General features: G+C 36.1%; 1 protein-coding gene across 1 annotated transcript in view; it reads right to left on the reverse strand.

Annotated features, from left to right (window-relative positions):
* The window catches only part of LOC145254924 (hemocyanin G-type, units Oda to Odg-like), a 71674-nt gene that overhangs the window by 37624 nt on the left and 17048 nt on the right, over positions 1-17002 (reverse strand). Inside the window, exons 4-6 of the mRNA XM_080113898.1 lie at positions 14225-15466; positions 9069-10316; positions 5273-6517 (exon numbers count right to left, since the gene is read on the reverse strand). Coding sequence (XP_079970024.1) covers positions 5273-6517; positions 9069-10316; positions 14225-15466 — 3735 coding nt within the window. The remainder of the gene's footprint in view (positions 1-5272; positions 6518-9068; positions 10317-14224; positions 15467-17002) is intronic.

Raw genomic sequence — 17002 nt, forward strand, 5'->3', positions numbered from 1 at the left:
TTATACATATAAATAATGAAAAAAGATAAAAACCGACCAGGCTAGCTAACTGGTTTTGAACCTTGCTCAACCGAGCTAAATCGATGGTAGAGAATTACAATTACGATTAAAAAATCGTAAATAGAAAATCTGGTGGGGGACAACCCCCCCCCTCAAACAAAAAAAAACAAGAGAATCAAATATAGCTTTTCTTTTTGCTTACAATGTTTTCTAGAATTTCTAAATGAAAAAGCCTTGTTTATAATGAAGAACAAGTCAATACTATATTTAAAAGGCACAAACATGATTATTTATAAGGTGTTAACAGATGGCCAAACCGTAGGTATTATTCAAAACATCAGATGGTGAATATTTTCTACAATATATATTATTTCATGTGTCTACATAAAATGTTATGTATTTATTTTCAACAATGATTAATATGTGAGTAAAACCGGGTATTAAGTTTCGAGTAATATATATATTAATTATATATATATATATATATATATATATATATATATATATTCTTGGGTGTATTTTTAACATTTAAAACTATTCAATTTCTATATTTTTTATCATTCATTAGAAAACTTTTTATTCGATAAGTCATTTAATCACCTGCAATCAATGCATCAGCTAATATATGTTATTGATATAATTTTTGAAACATGTAAATTATCATTGAATTATTTTGTTCACCTGCTGCTTCTCTCTCTCATATATATATATATATATATATATATATATATATATATAGTCCTGGTGAAAATCATAAGACCACTTAAGAAAGTAAGCGTTTACGCATAATATCGAAATTTTAATCAAACAAATGGTGGAAACCATTGCCAAAAGGGAAAATATGATGAAAAAAAAAAAAATGAAATCTGCTTCATTCGAAAACTTAACCCTGATCTTATAATTATTAAAAAAAAAAAAAAAAAAACATTTTCACCTGGTCAAAATGATAAGACTACTTTAATAAAATTTGCTAGGTGTGAAAAAAAAATGAATACGAAAATCTTTCTATGTTACTAAAAGCAACTTGTTAGTGGATAAAAAACATCTTACTAAATTATAAATGGCAAAAGGGAAACCATTATCAGAGTTTGAGAGAGGAAGGATCTTTGAGCTTAATAGGGGTGGACTCTCCCATAGATCCATTGCAAACGAAGTGAATTGTAGCAAAACGGTTATCAAATTTTTAAAGAAATCCAAATCAATATGGGCACAAAAAGAGTCCAGGTCGACCAAAAAAATAAATAAATAAAATAAATAACTCCATCATTGGATCGCCGTATCAGAAGAAGTTTAAAAAAAAAAAAAACTGCAGTATGAGCTCAAGTCGATTGAAAAGCCAAACAGCAGCAGAATGTAGTCCTAAAACCATCAGAAGGCATCTGAAAATGAAGCGTTTCAATCATTTAAAGCGACTTCAGAAACCACATCTTCTTGAACAGCACAAAACTAATCGACTTTAATATGCCGCCAAATACCAGACTTGGGATGAAGAGAAGTGGGAAAATGTAATTTTCTCCGATGAGAAAAAGTTTAATCTAGATGGTCCAGATGGATTTCAACACTTGGCATGATAAAAATTTGCCCAAAGAGACTTTTTCAACTCGGCATAGTGTAGGAGGGTCTTTAATGATCTCGGGTGCTTTCTCGTCAGCTGGGACCCTAAAGTTGCGAGTAGTGAAAGGCCTGCAAACATCAATGAAGTACATTTCAATGCTTGAAAATGCTTCTATCAGGACTGAAGGTCCACGTCTGTGTGAAAAAATTGGATTTTCCAGCAAGACAACGCTGCGATACACACTTCTCGACAAGCACGAGAATACTTTTCTTCAAATAATATAGAATTGTTAGATCATCCAGCATTTTCTCCGGACCTCAATCCCATTGAAAATCTTTGGGGATGGATGGCAAAAGAAGTGTTCAAGGATGGAACCCAGTATGATTCGATAAAGGAACTTTCTGATTCAGTTTTCAGTACATGGGATAAAATTCCTTCGCAACTAATAAAAAAAAACTTAGTCGCAAGCATGCCGAAAAGACTTTTTGAAGTAATTCGTAATAATAGACGCTATACTAAATACTGAGACCTTTTTTAGTAATTTATAATTGCCTTTTGTTAGATAAATTATCAGTGGTCTTATTATTTTGACCAGGTGAAAATGTTTGTTTTTAAAAAAATAATTATTAGATCAGGGTTAAGGTTTCGAATGAAACAGATTTCATTTTTTTCCCCTCATATTTTCCCTTTTGGCAATGGTTTCAACCATTTGTTTGATTAAAAATTCGATAATATGCGTAAACGCTTACTTTCTTAAGTGGTCTTATGATTTTGACCAGGAATATATATATATATATATATATATATATATATATATATATATATATATATATATATATATATATATATTAATTTTACAACCTCAAAGCATTAACTTAGTCCATTACAATTGTTTCTACAGACAGGTTATCTTCTCGGGTACGTCGGATGATGAAAGTTAAAATGAGCGAAGAAAGGATACAATATTTATTTCAGGGACTCGTGTGGAAATTAAGGGAATCAAGTGAAATGTATATTGAGAGAAAGAGAAATACAATTGTAAAAATATTAATTATATAGAGACAGAGGAGAAAGAAGGAAAGAAAAAGGAAAAGAAAGAGAGAAGTATAGACATGTGCCAAGTCTATAAATGAACCAAGAAAGTCATCAGAGGCAGACGTTATTTGGGGTGGGGTAGGGGGTTATATCAAGTGAAAAGTGTAAAGAATTTTTTAAGAGCGGTCGTTGTTGCAATGCTAAGATACGTCTAGTCAATTAAGCTTAAAACATACGACCTAAATTTCTTCTATAAAAAGAGGTGTAGAAATTTTGAGCAATAGATTAATTATATATTGGATATTTTGCAAGCGTAAAAGCCAACTAACTACTACAGAAAACCGACTACTAAAAGAAGAAGAATATATATTATATTGTAAAGTTTGATGGGAAGTACAGGTCTATACAAGTGATTAGAAAAAGGAGGGATGTCTGGTTACAATACAGTATGAAAATTAGAAATAGGATTATATAAAATGATATAATGAAGGTAAGAGCAATTAATGATGGTAAATGTTTGTAATTTTTATTTTATTGTTTGTAATAAGCTAAAAGAGGCAAGTTAATAATGTTAAGGTGTGTAATTAGTAGATGCCACTCAAATTCCATCGAATATTTATGGCCGTTACAAGATATGGACTTTTGAAGAGATTGAAATTGCTAAATAGGTGGGATTGTAATATTTGCAAGTAGTTAGTATTTGGACTACAAAGGTTTAATGATTTATTTAAAAATGTATTTAAATTTTTGAGGTTTTCAATAAGGAAATAGAGCAATTAGATGAGCTTTAGTCGGGTGTGAAGTTGTTGAGGAAGTGAGCTTTATAGTGTTTACAAATAATTTTCTGTTTCACTTCTGACATTTAATAATTTATCTCCACCTTTGTAATTAATAATAAAGAATTTTCGTATAGACAGAAGAAACAGTTTAAAGATTTACAAGTACTAGATTTTTAAAGAATCTCCCACTTAATGGTAGTGTTACAGAATGGATTGAGAGAGAGAGAGAGAGAGAGAGAGAGAGAGAGAGAGAGGGGGTGAGTAAACGTGGAGTGTAGACACGTTTACCAGAACCGAGGGTCAGCTGACCAGATTACGTATGAGTGACGTGGTCAGGTTGGCTAGATCTGTTTGACTGGATTTGGACTTTGAAGAAGACGGACGGCTTAATAGCTGTTCCCTCCCCTTTACTGGGGGTGGGGAACGCTGACGTGTTCAATGCAAGCAAGATTCACTTCCATATTCTGTGTCGACATCTGGAAGGTAAATAAAAAACTATAAAACCAATTCATCGTCTTGGAGTGATAAATCTTCGTCTAACAGGTACCAGTCTCCCTCCAAGAGAAGATGAATTCCAGATGGATCAACATCGACGACACATGAAGTAAGGTATGTCGAAGAAAATGCATGTAACACACACACACACACAAAAGCATATGAACAATTAGATATTAACACACACAACCGCATATGAAACTAGACGATCATACGCACACGGAATTCTTTTATGACACGCATAATCTCCTTTCATTCTAATAATAATCATTCCATGACAACAAATACAATTATGGTCCTCCCCTTTTATGTTATACACCAAACGTCAATTTGTTGCCCCTCTATGATAACCCTAGTGATAACTTCAATGATAACGCTATGTAACAGTAGGTGTAAGGTTGTTTTAAATCAAGTTAAGGTAGTAGGTTTCTAGTAAGAGCATTTATTAGCTCTAAATTGGTCTTTAAATGAAATGCCAGCAAATCCGATGTAATATTTTTATCATTAGGGCTTTCTAGAGGCGCGATTGTAGCGTTGCAAACTACTTCTGTCTGTAGGCATCGTTGATTAAGTGGACATTCTGATATATTTGTGCAGTTACATTTTTTGTGTTACCGTTATTGTTGTGATTATTGTTGTTGCCGTTGAGTATTCTTCTATTATGTTTTTTATATTCTTTCGAAGTTATCATTAAACTGTTGCTGAGTTTTATGGTGTATTTATTAAATATTTTTTGTAAAATGTTACTTGGGGTAAGTGAGTTTCAATTAATCTGAGGAATGTTTTTCCAGTTTAGTTTTCATGATTATATTAAAAGGTGGGTTGGACCAAATAATCTTTCGCGATTTGTGTTTCCTATTGTCTTTGTTAGGGAGGTTTGGTTCCATATATTTGATGGTAGTATTATTGTATCCACATTCTTTAAGGGCTAATTCATAAAAAGGCTTGTGTTTATTAAAGATTTCCTGATTTGATGGGTTAGTGTTATTCTTTTTAAATGGATTTGGTGAATTAGATAATAATATGGATTTGGTGATAAGATAATGGGTATATATATATATAAAGGATAGGTACTGCCTTTAGTGTAAGGTTCATATGTGTCATTTACGAGGAAGTTTACAGTTTTTATATTAGATTTGATTTCAACTTTTAAGTTAATTCTTTTAATTTCCTTAAAGCTTTTTTTGTTCTTTTACATTTGGGACGTCAGCTCTACTAACGTATTGAGCATTGTATCCATTTTTTTTTACCACATATACCTCTAAGTATATATATATATATATATATATATATATATATATATACATATAAATATATATACATACACATATATATATATATATATATATATATATATATATATATATTGCATCATTCACCTCTTCTAAAATTGCAATAGGTCATTTACCTTGGGCTGGAACGAAAATCACTGAAGGTGTTGGGAAGATTCTCGTTCGGATACTCGTTCCGTTGACAGCAGTAATCTCTGTAGTGATTCGGAACTGGCTGTCGGCGCCAAGTCCCATGTTCTTTACTTGGTCAGTAATTTCATATCGGAAAAGTCGGTCAAATTCCCATGGCATTTCTGTCTCTCCTCCAAGAATGGAGAAGACACCGGCATAGTTGTGGCAATTCTCGATGTCGACACCACTGGGCACGCAAATGTAAATGTGAACATCCGCCGACAGTTTCACGCCATGGAGCTTGAATCCGGCGAATATCCGGTCACGTGATTGTCGGCCGTCGAGCAGCGTCTCCAGCTGGACGATGCTCAAATCGGAGAAGGATAGACTCTCGTATTTGTAGTGCAGGTGGTTTTGGTAGTCGAAGACGTCGTTGGGTTTGCTGTTAGAATGGGTCAGATGGTCACTGTTCGCGGTTTCGTTGCTGAAGGGACGCATTGGTTTGCTGAGGAGATGAAGGGCACAGTTTGCTACGTTGTAATCCAGCTTCCTGTAGCGCTGTAGCTCTTGCCATATAGCCCACAAGCGGTCGCAATTACTGTGATGAAGAAAGAAAACCGGATCGTAAGCAGTATAGTCGAGGGATGACATCGATCGAGTACTTGGGCCACCAAGCCACGAGTGGATCGAGTTGTGAAGAACCTCGAACTGTACCTCAAAATCGCAGAAATCCCTCTGTTCAAACATGAACAAAGCGTGCTCCATAAATTGTGTGTTGCCAAACAAATCTGGTTGCGGACTACGAACTGTTTCGGTGTTTTCAAACGAGATCTTTCCTTTATGGAAAGGATTTTCAAATATTTCATTCGTTTTGGGATGTTTGTACGTGACGTCTGTTAAGAGAGCGGGTAAAGCATCGAAAGGTTCTATCCAATCCCAGTAAGGGACTGACAAAGCGGAACCCCTTGCAAGCAGCTCGTTCTCGACTAAAGCCAAGTAGAGACGATGCCAGTGCGGGAAGGTCGGCATACCGTGGAGGCAGCACGTATGCACCATGGTGCCGTCGGAGTTCGGACATTGTGCTGGGAGGCCGTGGAAGGCGGCAATTTCCTCGTATCTTCCGTCAGTGGTCATCTGCTTGAAAGCAGTCCTCAACGATAGCATTTCGTCGGCGGTAATGTCCTTCAAATTCTTTCGGATACGTTTAGCGCTCGTAACGATATTGCTCCAACCACCTTCTTTAAATCCCTCTGCAAAGTTAAAATAGAATAAAATAAACTGAAGGAATACAAAGTAAAATATGGAAACTTAACGATTGTACAGTATAGTTTACAAGAAAAAATAGATGAAACCAAAAACAAACAAAAATAACTGTAACCAAATGCAAGTAAATTAACATTTATACTTACATGTATAATTTTCATGACCGACGTAGTTACAAATTTCAGATTTAAACGTTAATAATAATGAATAGTCAAGATAACACCAATAATCGTAGGAGAACTAGGAACAATCTCTAAAATCATCGAAAAAATAATGGGAGAAGTTAGAATCGGGGAAATGGTTGAGAAAATACCAACGGATAGTAATAAAGGAAATGCCTGAAATCTTAAGAAAAATCCTAGAAGACGGATACCAGGAAACCAACCTACATAAACTGTGGACACGAACCAGTAATTTGAATACTGCAATAGGAATAAAGCAGAAACAAAATCCGACCACAGCGAACCAAAAAAAAAAAAAAAAAACGTAACCGCAACATGTTAAGTTAAGTACGCCCCTCCTCCAAATGGTGGCGTCTACATCAAATGGCACCATACCAAAAAGTCGTGAAGGGGACGGAAGGATAGAGGATGGAGAGAACTAACCAGACCACCACTGGAAACGTGCAGAGAGCACTGGGACATTGGGGAGGCTTGTTGCCACTCAAACTCCAGGGAATATTTATGGCCGTTGCCAGCGAGAGATCAAACAACATGCAGTCATCTGCACTGGTCACGGAGAAAGGTGGAGAACACTAGGAATCTGGGGAACTTATTGTAACTCAGACTCAAGGGAACACCACAGGTTATTGCCAGTAAGTGATTGTTGGTTATGGCCACTGTGAGAACTCCTAGTGAGCGAGTGAAAATCAATGGCAAGCAGCTGTTGCGATAATGCAAATTTGTTTGCAAATGTTATTGAAAAAGGTGGAGAGTACTGGAAACCTGGGAAGACATGTTGTCACCCAGTTTCCAGGGAACATCACAGACTGTTTTCAGAGAAAGATCTCTGAAGACGTGTGAAAGCTCCTTGTGAGCCAATAATAATACTATGAAGAAGAAGAAGAAGAAGAAATTTGCCCTAATCTGATTTGGAAGAGATCTCAAATATTGGGGTACGGGTAAATTTCGTTTACAGCAAGTAAATTTTACTTTGATTGATAAAAGTTATTTCTCGATTATTTTTGACTTTATCCCTTTTACTTGTTCAGTATACGGTACAATTGCCGGAACGTTTTATAAACTTTTACAAACTGCACAATTGGACAAATCTTTATTATAATTATAGACACACGCTGATTTACCTAACTGAATATCAGGCCTCATTTAAAATTTTCATTATATATTTTAATCAGAATATTTCATTCAAGATTCTACATGTGTAATAATACTTAAATGCGTACGTACGAAGATAAGGTTAGTATGGTAAATTTCAACGTAAGGTTAACAATTTTGGTTGAGTGGAGTTTTCTAATTAGAATTCGATGTGTCTTGGCAGTGACGTCACAGAAAAAGTCGGCAGTCTTACGTGGCTACTGCACTAGTAGAGAGAGAGAGAGAGAGAGAGAGAGAGAGAGAGAGAGCGAGAGAGAGAGAGAGCGAGAGAGAGAGTGAGAGAGAGAGCGAGAGAGAGAGATTCCTGTCTTTGAAACATATGAACACGGGACTGATTTCCTGTAGGTTACAACATGGTCGTGTTCGAATCTAATATGAACAGATTCTTTTCATAGAAGTCTCCATAAGTAAACTTAGTTCATTCTATTAATAATTATTAATACTCTCATTTTAAAATGGAAATAGCTCTAGACAAAGCATGAAACCACTTGACTAAAGAACTTAACAATAACGGAAGATAATTATCACAAACACAGGAAATGCCTATTGACCTTAGTCTTGAAAAGACCAAGGCTATAGGTGAGAGGGAAATAGTCTGGAGAGAGAGAGAGAGAGAGAGAGAGAGAGAGAGAGAGAGAGAGAGAGAGAGAGAGAGAGAGAGAGAGAGTTTTACGTGTTCAGCAGTTTTTGGAAAGAAGTTACTGGAATAGGAAGCTATATTACAATGAGATATTAATGCAGACCACTAGACAAACGAGTCAATCGAGCTGAGATAAAGGAAGCAGAGTATAGATCAGACGATTCTGTAGAACACATTCTATAATAGTATTAATATATACAAAAAATTGAAACCAGCAACATAATGTATGTGCAAGAGAGCTTGTAGAGAAGACGACACGGCGCGGTTAAGCGAATTACACATACGTTTCTACATCTGATCCCGACCTCTCAAATAGGACAGGGATTCATCAGCCAAAATATGACAACAGTATTCCATTCATGGTCTGATAGTAGATTTGTAGAGATAGAGAATAGGTGCGAGAAAGTGTTTAGAGTTTCATCATTCACTTTATTCTACCTCAATAAGTTTTATCATCAAATTCGTAAGCGAATGCGTTATCGATGGGACCACGACGACACAGATAAATTACGTTTGACCTTAATAGACACTAATTAGTAAAAATATCAATAAAATAGCACACACCTTGACTAGGTTGGTAGATAATGGTAGGATTAGGGAAGAGCTTCTGCATAATTCTGGAACCATTAACCGCCGTGATTTCCATTTTGACTCGGAAGTGACTGTTTTGGTTCAGGCCCAGTTTTTCAAGTTTATCTGTAATTTCATATCGGAAGAGTCGATCGAACTTCCAGGGCATTTCCGTTTCGCCACCCAAGATGGAGAAGATTCCGGCATAATTAGCGCAGTTCTCTTCACCTACACCAGTGGGCACGCATATGTAGATACGGACATCGGCAGAAGCTTTGACGCCATGAAGTAAGAATCCAGCGAAAATTCTGTCGTAATTTTTGTTTTTTTGCAAGAGCCTTTCCAATTGAGGGATGCTGAGTCCCGTGAAGGAAAGACTATCGTACTTGTAATGCAAGACATTTTGGTAGTCAAAGACGTCGTTGGGTCGGCTGTTGGTGAAGGTTAGTCGATCTTTGTTGGCCGTACTATTACTGAAGGGTCTCATTGGCTCATTGAGGAGGGGCAAGGCACAGTTGGCCTCGTTGTAAGGCAACTTCCGGTAACGCTGAAGCTCTTGCCAGATAGCCCACAAACGATCAACGTTGCTATGATGAAGGAAGAACACAGGGTCGTAGGCAGCGAAATCGAGAGAAGACATCGAGTGAGGGTCTCGTCCTCCGAGCCAAGAGTGAATAGTATTATGAAGAACTTCATAATGAACTTCAAACTCGCAAAAATCGGTCTGTTCAAAAACGAAGAGGGCATGGTCGTAGAGGTATTTATTGCCAAATAACTCGGGTTGTGGGTCTCGGTCAGTTTCAGAATTATCAAAGCTGATCTTTCCCTTGAAGAATGGATTCGGCTCAATCTGAAGGTTACGTGAATTGTAGAAGGTTGCTTCGCTGATTAAACGTGGCAATTCATCAAAGGGTTCTACCCAATCCCAATAGGGCACGGCTACTCCTGATCCTCGGGCTAATAACTCATCTTCGACGAGAGAGACGTAGAGACGATGCCAATGGGGGAAGATAGGCATTCCATGAAGACAACATGTGTGAACCATGGTACCATCTTCATTTGGACATTGAGCAGGAAGGCCGTGGAAGGAAGCGATTTCTTCATATCGACCTTCATCTGTCATCTGTTTAAAAGCGTTTCGCAAAGATTCCATTTCACCATCACTGAAGTCCACTAGGTTCTTCCGGATGCGACTGGCGCTCGTAACGGGGCTAATCCATCGACGGCCTTCGCCAAAATTACCTGAATAGGACAAAAGAAAAACAATTATTGAGAAAGTACATCAAATTTTTGAATTAAAATAAATAATCCTATTAAACGTATTATCTTGAAATAAATGTAATGGGGTTTATGTCATAAGCGCTCACACATTTCTTAAATGTAGGTTTGCAACGACGTGTAGGATTTTGGGGACGATTTGAAACACAAGTGAATATTTTCCTCTTTATTATATGTCAGAGGAAAAAATTAAAATGATAAAACAAACAGAAATATTCTTCAAATATGAAATAGATATTTGTCGAATTAAAAGGTCCAGTAGAATAGTTTTGTCTATCTTCCTTATTTCCGAACATTTCACAATAATCTATATATTAATACGATAGCGTGTGTATTAGTTTCTGTGACATTACATCTGGGACGTTTAATTCTTATGTTCTTCCATTTCTTGTAATAAATAATTTTACCAAGAATTCCTTATAAGTTTTAGTTTCGGTTTCGATTATAGCTAAGTAGCCTGGGTGCCCAGCGTTGCCTGGGTGTTTCGAGGTGTGTGTTGAGCAAAAAGGGGACAAAAAGTGCTAATAGGCAGGCAGGCTCGAACCTGTACTGGGAAGGAGGAAAAGAACGTAAAAAACAAACAAACAACAACAACAAAAAAACGTGACGTCTTTGTCGTCGCGTCAATCGCCAAACCAGAAAAGGCGAAGTTTTAAATAAAGGCTATCAGTCAATCAAAAAGAGGGGCTGCCTTTCGAAAATATCAGCGAAAAAAGCTACCCCTTCTTGTAGAAAAGTGCCCAGTTGAGGGTGAAGGAGTTAATGTTTTTAGTCAATTTTTCGATATTTTTCGTCCGAAGGATCGTGCATCAAAACGATACCTATCTCGTGAAAACCCGTTGTCTTTGTCGAAAGTTTTAGGCACACATACATACATACATTTAAGCAGACAGGTGAGATTTATATTATAGATAATAATTTATATTATATCCTTGATATAATTATAATTATTTTTACCCGCACACACACACACACACACACACACACACACACACACACACACACACACACACACACACACACACACACACATATATATATATGTATATATATATGTGTGCGTGTGTATGTGTGTGTGTGTGCGTATATGTGTGTATTATTTTATGTAACAACATAAAATGTTATAAGGAGATATAATATTTTATGCGTCGATTTTCAGTATTTACTTTAACATTGGTACGTGAGTAGAGCGAGGTAGTAATGTAAAAATGCACAACGTTTCTTGCTTAAACATAGATAATTGCAGCATAAAATTTAACGAACAATTTTGACCTATATTAGAATGCCATGTTCATCACATAATGATTAGATCACTCTGACAGACGTTAAAAAATTTAATTATTTATTTATTTATTTCTCGCCGTTAACGGTCTTTCCGATGCAGCAATCGGATTTTAGAAAAAATAAATAACAAAGGAACAACAAACATAATTGCAAAAAACCCTTGTTCAAAATTATTGGCACGGCTTTGTTTTTCTTTTAGTATCAGTATAATATCAATCAATTTCCGGTTTACGTGCTTTCTGAACCTTTTTATAGCCATATTATGCTTGTTTAACGCTAATTCAGTGAATAATTTTTTTCAGATAATTTTTAGATAGCGATTTATTTAAACTATTATAAGTGACTAAATTATAATTTTCAATCGCCATGGTTAAAACTAAGGAACACAGCGAAGACGTCAGGAAGCTTGTTGTAGCATGCCATACCAATGGGGAGGGCTATGATAAGATTTCAAAGAAGCTAAACCTTCCCAAATCCACTGTTAGAGCCATAATAAACAAGTTCAAATCGCAAGGCCACGTTATGAGTTTAGAGGGTAGAGGGAGAAAAAGGATTCTTTCCCCAAGAGATGAACGGAAAATTGTTCGACAAGTAAAACAAAACCCAAGGATCTCTGTTGGGGAGATTGTTGATGAACAGAGCACCTCTGGAGTGAATGTATCTCGACATACAGTTGGTAGAGTTTTGAAGAGAGCTGGTTTAAAAGCATGTCGTCCGAGAAAGACTCCCTTATTGAAGCCTATGCACCTGAAAGCAAGGCTAGCCTTTGCAAAACGTCATATTGATAAAGATGTTGCATTCTGGAAACGTGTTCTATGGACTGACGAAACGAAAATAGAGTTATTTGGCCATAATAAAGTGTCTTATATTTACAGAAAATCTGGCGAAGCTTTCCTGCCTAAGAACACCATACCCACAGTGAAGCACGGTGGAGGCAGTTTGATGTTTTGGGGATCCTTTGCTGCCTCTGGACCAGGGCGACTTGTTAAGGTCACAGGTAGCATAAAAAAGGAAGATTATGTTAAAATATTGGATGAAAACCTGAAAGACTCTGCTAAAGAGCTCTCACTTGGTCGTCGTTGGTGGTTCATGCAAGATAATGACCCAAAGCATTCGGCTAAACTGACTAAGAAATGGCTTGAGGACAATCATATTAATGTTTTGGAGTGGCCATCACAAAGCCCAGACCTTAATCCAATTGAAAATTTATGGAGAACATTAAAATTGAGGGTAATGCAAAGGAAGCCTAAGAATCTTATTCAATTGGAGGATTATTGTCAGGAAGAGTGGGCTAAAATTACTACTGAAGAGTGCAACAACTTGGTTGTAAACTATGAAAAGCGACTGAGGAAGGTAATCAAGGCCAAAGGCTATACAATTGATTATTAAATAAATCGTGCCAATAATTTTGAACAAGGGTTTTTTGCAATTATGTTTGTTGTTCCTTTGTTATTTATTTTTTCTAAAATCCGATTGCTGCATCGGAAAGGCCAGTTAAAAATACATAATATACTTTGTTATTTTCTTTAATTTAATCCCTTTTTTAGAATTTATTAGACAAAATTTAACTTTTATTTTACCGGGCCAATAAATATGATCATCACTGTATATATGATGAAAATAATGGAAATAGTATTCCGACAAAATAGAGAAATAAAAAGGAACAAACCGTATTATGTGTTCAGAGGAAGTCTTGAAATAAAGACGAAACGTTGATGAACGCATAATACGGTTTGTTCCTTTTTATTTCTCTATTTTGTCGGAATACTATTTCCAGAGGAAGTCTCGAAATAAAGACGAAACGTTGATGAACACATAATACGGTTTGTTCCTTTTTATTTCTCTATTTTGTCGGAATACTATTTCCATTATTTTCATTATATATATATATATATATATATATATATATATATATATATATATATATATGTATCTCGAAATAAAGACGAAAAGTTGATGAACACATAATACGGTTTGTTCCTTTATATATATATATATATATATATATATATATATATATATATATATATATATATATATATATATATATAAGAACACCCAGTAACACGAATTCCATAGATTTTAGCTTGGTAATTGACCACGGAGATGAAACGCAGAAGATTCTGTGTAACTTTGCTGACATATATTTTTATAACTAATAAGTAAATAAGGATTACGATGTTGGTTAACTGTTGCGTTTCTATCTTTTGTAGATCTTAATCATTGTCAGTGGACAATAAACGTTTGCAGAACAAACAGACTTCGTTCCTATTTAATAATTTACTATTTATACATTTGAGAAGGTTAGGCGCTGTATGTGCCGGGTCGAGTCGTAGAAATTTCTAGGTTGGTATCTGAGGGCGCGTTAAACTCACTGGGGGGAGATGCACTCCCGAATCAAGACAGAAAACAAGGGAAACTATCGTCTTTACTTGTCTTCCCGAGATTACCATGGTTTTGAAATTTGGAGAGCTGTGGTCGCCAATGCTATTCAAAAATGCTGCTGATGATATATACATATATATATATATATATATATATATATATATATATATATATTGAATAAAATGATAAACGTTTCTACTCACCAAGACCAGGTTCATAGACGACAGAGCTCGAGAGAGAGACACCAGCAACTTCGGCTCCGGTCAGGTCGGTGACGGTGTATTCAATATGATATTTGTCGGTATAATGAAGTTTCATTTCGTCCATTGTATGTGTGATGTCTGCTTTGTAGGCGCGGTCAAATTTCCAGGGCATCTCATTTTCGCTTCCCAAAACGTAAAATTCTCCGGCCTTCATTTTGTTGTCTAATCCATCATCTTTGATAAAGTATTCGACAAGCACAGATTTCTTCAGACCTTCCAACATAAAAGTTACAAGCACACGGTTCTTGGCCTTTCGTCGGTTTATTTCTCTTGACAATTGGGGAATGGACAAACCGTTCAGTTCCAAAGTATCGTACTCGTAATGGAAGTTTTTCTTGTAATCAAATACATCGAAAGGAACTGAATGTTCACGAGTCATGCTATCAGGATTGATATCACTTGCAAGGCTGAATGGAGACATTGGTTTACGGAGCATTTCGATGGCACAGTTGGCTGTATTATATGGTTTACCTCTGAATTTCTGCAAAGCTTGCCAGGTGGACCAGATTCTGTCTACGTTACTGTGGTGGAGCATGAAGATTGGGTCAAAGGCACTGTATTCCAGTGAAGCCATAGAGAAAGGTTCTGTACCACCGACCAAAGCATGGATGTGGTTATGGGCGATCTCATATTGAACTTCAAAGTCGCAGAAGTCTTCCTGTTCAAGGGCAAAAATAATCTCGTTAGCTAAATGAGTGTATTCTCCAAACTTGGGTTTTTCAAAAAGATTTGCAGACGGTGCTCGACTTGTAACAGCGCCGGCTTCATCAATGGCACCACTAAAGAATGGATTCGGATGGGCTTCGCCATTTACATCTGTGTACTGTTCTTCCAATACGAGGGCGGGAAGGGCATCAATGGGTCGAGTCCAGTCCCAATAAGGAACACCACCGGAATAACCGTTTCGTCTTAAGCCGTTTTCGTAATTCAAAGTAACCAACCTGTGCCAGTGTGGGAAAGTGGCCATACCGTGATGGCAGCAAGCGTATTTCTGCGCAGCATCCGGACTTGGGCACCATTTCGTTGATCCATGGAAAGCGGCTACTTGTTGGAAGCCAGTGGCACCTTTATCTGCGGCGAAAGCTGCCAGGGCACTTCTGATCGAGTCCATTTCCGTTTTTGTCATGCTGTCAACATTCTTTCGAGATCGATGTTCTTCGTTAAATTCCACATTGGTATCAGCTGTAAAATAAAACGAAATAAAAATTAATTAATAACTGTGAAATCAATATATTGCTATCGATTAATTACAAATTTTGCGGATGTTGAATATATTTAAGAATAATGGCAGATATTTCAGCATTAAAAAGTATAAAACTTGTCAGCAGGTTCCTTATGGCAGCTGAAGCATTAAGTATATTGAAGTATAGCATTGTTATTCTGAATTGGAAATCGGAAATCGTATCCAAATATTTACAGTATTAGAAATTTAGATGTCAATAGTTGAAATTACTTAAATTAAGTCTGCCACATATTTTTTCGACTATTATTACCGTAATTGTATTTAATTAAATATATCTAAAACATAAAGACACGATTAATATAAGGTTAATTTAGGGTTGAAATCTACATTAGAGAATAGAAATTTTTTGAAATATTACATTATACAGACTCTACATCTGGCGAACTTGCGAGAAAGTAAGATTGGTAATCATAAAATAATAATAATAATAATAATAATAATAATAATAATAATAATAATAACATTAATAATAATAATAATAATAATAATAATAGTAATAATAATAATATAACTAATATTCTCGATAGGAAATAAGAAATACTTAACTATTTATACAAAAGGAAATGTAAATATCAACAACTTGCGTGAATTTAGTAAAAATTTTCATTTCTGAACTATGAATAGATTGGACATCTTTCCGTGTATTTCAACTCATGACAATAATAATTGATATGTATTTACTTTATTTGGGATAAATCTGATACGTTTGGGTGGAGGCAAGAACTCGTGTTTATATAACATGTCGGATAAATCATCATCATCATCATCATCATCATCATCATCATCATCACCACCACCACCACCACCACCGCCGCCAACGCCAACGCCACCACCACCACCACCACCACCACCACCACCACCACCACCATCATCATCATCATCATCATCAACAACAACAACATCAACAATAAAGACATTGCTATTGCCTTCAGCAAGGATGATTCTGCTCGACCAGTGAAAAGAAGCGCTCGTGTTTCTCTGTGACCATACGACAGTAGAAAACATTGTTTATTCTGTATAACTTATCACAGAAAAAACCCAAAAACGAAAAAGTGACGAAAGGATTTTTTATGTGAAGACTATGTATTTGTTCAAACTATATTAGCACATTGGAAAGCCAGAGGGAACGAGTGGGCCAGTGCTGTTCAAAACCGGATATTTTGGTGGTGGTCTTCATGCAGCTGATTGTTTACCACTAGTCATGTAACATCAACTTCCGTACAGCGCGGAATATTCCAAGATAATTCACGTCAACTGAATCCACCAAACGGCAAAAAAAGTGGAAGATCAAAGATCAGGATGAGGCCTTCGAGAGTGTTTGTGAGTTTCCAGAGGAAAATGATGTAGAACACTATCGGGCCTTGTGTAGAAAGCTATCGAGCCTTGTCATTAAAATGAGAGAATATTTGCGTGACAGTAAATCCACGGTGTATGAAAATCAATACTTCAAAAAGAAAAAAAGAAGAAAAAAAAAA

This window comes from Euprymna scolopes, chromosome 30, assembly GCF_053919585.1.
Source record: "Euprymna scolopes isolate OS-2025 chromosome 30, ASM5391958v1, whole genome shotgun sequence".
Taxonomy (NCBI): Eukaryota; Metazoa; Mollusca; class Cephalopoda; order Sepiida; family Sepiolidae; genus Euprymna; species Euprymna scolopes.